Source organism: Triticum urartu, chromosome 1A (assembly GCF_056163025.1).
Source record: "Triticum urartu cultivar PI428250 chromosome 1A, HENAU_Tu73, whole genome shotgun sequence".
Taxonomy (NCBI): domain Eukaryota; kingdom Viridiplantae; phylum Streptophyta; class Magnoliopsida; order Poales; family Poaceae; genus Triticum; species Triticum urartu.
The window spans coordinates 281,787,862-281,794,340 of record NC_141873.1 but is presented as its reverse complement, the minus strand read 5'-3'; the positions used below and the strand labels follow the sequence as shown (position 1 = coordinate 281,794,340).

The following is a 6,479-nucleotide window of genomic DNA, read 5'->3' as shown; positions in this document are numbered from 1 at the left end:
CTTCTTCATCGCGTCAACATGGAGAACTGCAAGTCCACTTCCACTCCTCTTGCCACATACGAGAGCCTCTCGCGTCATAGTGGTGCATTGCTGAGTACCGATAATTCTTTCAGGTATCGCAGTGTAGTTGGAGCACTTCAGTATCTGACACTCACTCGTCCAGACATCTCCTTTGACGTGAACAAAGTGTGCCAGTTCCTGTCTCAGCCTGCGAAGGTTCATTGGAAAGCAGTTAAGCGTATTCCAAGGTATGTCAAAGGTACGCTAGACACGGGACTACGGATTCGTAAGTCTAGATTTACTGGAGTCAGTATATTCACCGATGCAGACTGGGCAGGTTGTGTTAATGACGGGTGTTCTACTGATGGTTTTGCTGTATTTGTTGGATCCAATCTTATATCTTGGAGTTCCAAGAAGCAGCCTACAGTCTCGGGGTCTAGCACCGAGGCAGAGTATAAGGCATTGGCCAATGGCGCAGCCGAAGCCATTTGGATAGACACAGTTCTCACAGAACTTAAAGTCACACGGCAGCGCACACCCATATTATGGTGTGATAACTTAGGGGCAACTTACCTGACGGCGAACCCAGTGTTTCATACTCGGACCAAACACATTGAGATTGATTTTTATTTTGTGAGAGAATGAGTAGCTGTTGGTAAACTGGAAGTCAGGTTTATCTCAACTGATGATCAGTTAGCGAATGTATTTACTAAACCCGCTACTCGACAGATGCTAGACCGCTTTAGAATCAATCTAAATCTTGTATGTAGTTCAGATTGAAAGGGCATGTAAAATAGGGTCTAGCATATTATACATGTACACGTATTTGTATACGTATGTAATTGTATTCTGATCATTTATATATTGAGACGTGAGGCTGGATGTTAGCCACCCACACAAAACACTAAACCTATCTTTTCAACTTTCAGTGTATATAGTATGAGACAAAACCAAAAGTATGTTGTAACAGCCGTACATGAGAGCATACATATATATGACAACAACACAACGTTCTGGACTGAATAGCTGTTTGCACTGAAAGAAATCCGCTACTCGGCATTCATTCGAGAAGTGGACTACATAATATCACTTCAAACTAAGCTGAGGACATAAGAATGTATTTTACATGGTAGTAGATCGCACGTACTTAGGCTGTTAGTTAGGCATAATATAAATCAACTAATTAATGGAACCCTAGGCACGCATCACAACTATCTATACTGTAAGTAGAAAACAGAATCGATTATCCCAAGATCACATCGACGAGAGGCTTGGATGCAGACTTGATCAGTTTTGTCAGCGCCATTGTATCATCAGCGCTCCACGGACAGTCTGGCTGCCCGACCATCTCCCACTCCCAGAGTCCATTGTATCGCACATGGCCATCCCTGAGCAGAACAAGGCGTTGCAAAGATCTGCACATGCTCAAAGCATCCTTCACCAGCAGTTTCTGGCGCGGTGTTGGCGCGAATCCAATTATGACCAGCTCCTTCATGTGCCGGTGCTGCCGCAGCTTCTTCCGTATGTTCAGCCACCATATATCCTCTCCTGGTTCATCGTCGGAGTGAGCCACGTGGATGTGCAGGACCTCGAGCGACCGCGCGAAGAAGAGGAGGATGCGCGGCCACGAGACATCCCAATTCGAAGGCAGGTCGGCGACGAGGAGCCTCTTGAGGCCGCGGAACGGCGTGGCCAGGTGCATCGGCACGACCCATCTACTCGGCCCGGTGAAGCGGAGGACGAGGTTGGTGGTGGCTGCTGGGGCGTTGCCGAGGAAGTCCAGGGGTTCGCCATCTTCCCAGAATGTGAGGTTTAGGTGCGTGAGGCTAGGAACGGAGCCGAACCTGAGCACCACGGTTCTGCCAAGGCATGCCAGGCGGGCGAGCATTGGGAGGGCGTGCAGCGTGATCTCTGAAAATGCGCATTCCTCCACGAGGAGCTCCGTGATCGCTGAACCCGGCGCGTCGACCACAAGATGGTCAAGGTCCTCCGTGCAGCCGCAAGATTTGAGATGCAGCACCTCAAGCCGTGTGCAGTCGGTGAACAGCCTCTCGTACACAGCGACGGGCGTGGACGCGGCCACGTCTTGCAAGACGAGCGTGGTGAGCGCCTAGTAGGTGCGCAGCGGCGGGAGCGTGCAGTTGCCCAGAGTCAGGCTGCGGATGCGTGACCTGCCGCCGTCGTCGAGGAGGTCGTGGGGGAAGCAGTAGGCTGGCGCGTCACCGTCATGATGGCAGGAGGACGCTGGCCTGGCGACAATCTCCAGATCGTCCACCCCCCACGCGCCGACGGCGGCCGCGACCAGGCGATCGATGCAGCCGCCGTCGTTCGTAGAGAAAAACTCGAGCCGGAGGGTCTTGGCGCGCCGGCGTGCGTCGCCGTCGCTACTACCGTCCGCTGCCACGAAGCTAGCGATGCTGTCGGTGAACGCCCTCGTGCTGCGGAGCTCCCAGTGCGCCATGAGACCGTCCAGGCTCCCGGTGCCACCCGGCAAGTTGCGCTCGCGAAGGTCGACGGACTGGTTGTACTCCGGCGGGAGTATGTCGCTCACCTTGAAGTCCAGCGCCGGCAGCTCGCGGGGGATATGCGCCCATCGCCGGGAGAGGACGGCGGTCGAGAGCGCGGTGCGGGTGTCCTCCAGCCTGCTCACTATTAGGCGTAGCAAGTCGTCGGAGAGGGCGCTGAGGCGGTCCTCGCGGACGGTGCGGGGTCCTCGCACGAGACGACGCAGCTTCGCCATCGCCATGCGTCGGCAGCAGAACCGGTGGCTGGCAATTTGGGAGTACGAGATGGATGGATACCTTGGGAGTACGGGATGTGGGTGGTGCATATATAGATAGGCAGGAGCAGTTCGATACGGACGGGAACTGAGGTCGGCGAAGCCTTGCAATCGGATTTGACTTTTGTTTCAGAATCTGCAATCAGATTTGACTGACGATTCGCTACGGAACCCTTTGAATAGAACCGCCGCAGAGGGCACAACGGAGACGCACCGCGGTCCCATAGGAAAGACGGGCTTAGGCCGTCAAGAACACTGGTGACGGCCCGTGTACTGCTCTTCTCTTAAAAAATCAACGACCAAATATGTCCGTGTATTGCAACAGGAAAAACAGCCCCGCGCGTCCTTATCCACTCAATATGCATACATGCCTCATTTTTATACCTATAACATACTTCCTCTGTTCCATAATATAAAAACGTTTTTAACACTATACTAGTGTCAAAAACGTTCTTATATTTTGGAACAGAGGAGTAACAAACATGACTAATACCTCACCCTCATATCCACATCCTTCATTTAAATATGACATCAGATCCATGTTTCGGCTTGTCCTCTTTATTGTCCTCGTCGCCAGTGGTCGCGGTACCAGTTGTCACTAATCAATATTGGACAGACCTTCTTCGTATCCGACGAGATCAAGAGCGTTGAACACAGATTTTTTTTACATCCGGCTAATATAATAGGGAAAATCACCACACTTAATATATGTTCGTGTTATCATGTAGATTGAGTAGTTTGTGTTAGATAGACCGTGAATCCTTAATTGAACTTCACATGCATTATGACGGGTGTCACTGAACCGAGCGAGGCTAGTCGTATGTGAAGACGCGATGGAGAAAAAAGTTTGTTCTATATCCATATTTTAATAAATTGAACTAAAATAATACATCTTTACTCCTTTAAAAGAGTCAGTTGGTGTTGATGGTCCGTCTGCCCTCTTTGATGGGATGAAAATAAGAAAATATACAGCAGCAAGAGGAACCGCCATCCAGCCTCTCCATTACGTGAAGCCACCTCGAACTAAAAAAAAGAATCCTAATTGAGTACTACTATTCTCCTGAAGCACCTGCCAGCACCGGGCTTTCTCCCCAAAATCGGTCCACATGGTCTCTCCCATCGCGTGCTCTTAGGCCCCTCTCAATGCTTCACCTTGTACAGGTGCTAAGCCTTTCACGTAGACAAAAAATCTGATGTGGCAAGTTATTTAAGAGGAGAGAGATGAGTGTGGTGACTCCATGAAGAACCAATGCTAAACGCGTGAACCTAGGCAAAACATTTAAAAGAAGGGAGCCCACCAATATATAAAGAGTTTTAGTTGCTAAATCATTAAATGAAGCAAGCTTAGCAACCATAAGCTAAGCACCTATGCATTGGAGAGTATAGTTGCTAAGCTATTTAATATGCTTAGCACCTCATCTAAGCACCCATGCATTGGCAGCAGCCTCATGGCCTCCCCCGATCCCGTATCTCTTGCCGCCTCTCACCTCTCCCGACCCCGAATCTCTTGCCGCCTCTCTCCTCCCCCAATCCCGTATCTCTTGCCGCCTCTCTCCTCCAATCCCACTCCCCGTTCTTCAGCTCCATCCCCTCCCTTTCAAAATTCAAACTGCGATGTCGCACCGCCATATTACTCCCGGGGTTCCCCATCCCTTATGCTCGCTATTTTCTTCTCTGCCTCCCAGAATACTCAGTTTCCGCTGCCCTGCTCGCTCGCCGTCGCCGGTACTGCCGAGTCGCCCGCTCACCGTCGCCGAAACGAGGAAACTGCAACCCCTGTCGGCTTGTTCGCTCGCCGTGCCAGGATTGCGTGGAGGCCGCTTACCCTGCCGGCGCGCCCGCTCGCCGTCTTCGACCGCTTCGAGGTCGAACCCCCTGCGGGCAAGCTTGGTCGGGAATGTAGGAAATACTTATGTGTGGCTTGCAACATTTTTACTACATAGTTCCTGGAATATGTTTACCTCGATATGGAATTTACTGATGCACTTGAATATTGCTTGGAATACATGAATGGAATATAGTTCATGGAAACCGGTACATATATGCTGGAAACAGTATTTATTAATGCTGAAATATTTATTGTACTAAATGTATATTAGTCCGGGCACAGCATATTATGGAATGCCAGGTTGTTCATGGGATTGGCTCCATGAATTGGTAAAGCCTGTGAATTCGAATTGTAATTCAAATTTAGCGTGCGACTCACACGTACGTGCTTATGGGACAGTTTGCAGATGAAACTCCTTGATGGTTACTAATGATCGTGGTTGGTTAAGTTAACCTGGAGTCTTCGTTTAAATAGATTTTATCTGGACATTTATCTGCAGTTTATACAGTTTGAAATTAACTGGAATAGCACTATATAAAGGTCCCTAACCCCTAGCCTCAATTGATCATTGTGAGCGGAACCACGGAAAAGAATCGAGAAATAGGGGTTAGACCGTGCCTACAAACTTGATGGAACAAACTACACGGTTTGGAAAAGGAAAATCATGTTCTTGCTTACGGCTGAGAATATTGATTATGTTTCTGAAATTCCGGCGCCTAACGAGCCAGCAGAGGATGCTATAGATGAAGAAAAGCAGGAATACAATGATGAACTGAAGCAATGGACCAAGGACAACAAGACTGCCAGAGTTTATATCCTTGGCTCGATGACTGATTCGTTGGCTGCGGAATATGAGTCGGATGGAACAGCTTGTGGAATAATGCTCAGGCTGGAACAAGATTTTGGAGAAGTTTCCCTTGTGAAGGTGCTTAGTCTTGTGAACAAGTTTCTGACATCAAAGATGGGTGATAAAACAGTCAATGAACACTTCAACAAGCTCTGTGTCTTGGCGGAAGAATTAAAAACTGCTGGTTATCCGTTCCAGGAGGAAGTACAAGTCATGGTTGTTCTGAATTCTTTGCCACCATCATGGGAACAGTTCAAGATTTCTTTTTGTCATTCAGAATGCACACTCAATATGAGGAACCTGAGGCAACACTTGCTAATGGAGGAGGATCGCAGGCTTAACTCAGGGAAAGATAAAGCTTCTTATCAGCCAGAGCTTCACCTTGGTGAGTACAAAAACAATGGGAACCGGAGGAATTGGAATAAGAGAGGAGGAGGACCGGACCTAAGGGACAAGATCAATTATAAACGTGACAGGGATCAAAGGAACTACAGAGATGAGAGGAGGGACAGGGAGCAGCATGGAAATAACAACAACAACAACAACTCTTTTCAGAAGATTGACAAGAGGAACTACAAGTGCCATAATTGTGGTAATACAGGCCACTTCAGGTCAGAATGCACCAAGAGGAGGAAGCCGAACAGCGAAAGGGATAATTTTCACAAGGATGACAGCCGCAAGGGGAATCAATCCCCTGAAGGTATTACCGATGTTTATGTTTGCACTGAATCCTTATTTACTACTACTTTTCAGAATAGTTGGGTAGTAGATTCTGGTGCAACTTCACACATAGCTAGAGAACTTAGCTCTTTTGCCACACTCAAAAAAATTCCAAAAGGAACAAGACATGTCTATTTAGGAACTCAAGCTAAAGCAGACATACTAGGAATTGGAAACTATGTGCTTAAACTCCCTGATGGAGGAAACTTAGTGTTGGAAAATGCACTTTATTCACCCAATATGAGAAGGAATCTAGTTTCAGTGTCCAAACTAGAGTCAATTGGATATAAAATTATCTTTGGTGA

The 6,479-nt window shown here is 48.3% G+C and overlaps 3 protein-coding genes across 3 annotated transcripts; 1 reads left to right on the top strand and 2 right to left on the bottom strand.

Moving 5' to 3' along the window:
* Window positions 1-1,243: 1,243 nt before the first annotated feature.
* LOC147990875 (uncharacterized) lies at window positions 1,244-2,101 on the bottom strand. The gene has a single exon (XM_087532952.1). It carries the CDS (start codon window positions 1,886-1,888, stop codon window positions 1,244-1,246), a length of 645 nt encoding a protein of 214 aa, XP_087389078.1. The 5' UTR covers window positions 1,889-2,101.
* On the bottom strand, window positions 2,101-3,025 carry LOC147990874 (uncharacterized). Its single transcript, XM_087532902.1, has one exon. The coding sequence runs from the start codon at window positions 2,828-2,830 to the stop codon at window positions 2,111-2,113; it is 720 nt and encodes a 239-aa protein (XP_087389028.1). The 5' UTR covers window positions 2,831-3,025; the 3' UTR covers window positions 2,101-2,110.
* Window positions 3,026-4,434: 1,409 nt separating this feature from the next.
* Window positions 4,435-6,212, top strand: LOC147990873 (uncharacterized). Its single transcript, XM_087538430.1, has 4 exons — window positions 4,435-4,678; window positions 5,107-5,114; window positions 5,212-6,154; window positions 6,208-6,212. The coding sequence occupies exons 1-4, from the start codon at window positions 4,435-4,437 to the stop codon at window positions 6,210-6,212; spliced, it is 1,200 nt and encodes a 399-aa protein (XP_087394556.1).
* Window positions 6,213-6,479: the final 267 nt, after the last annotated feature.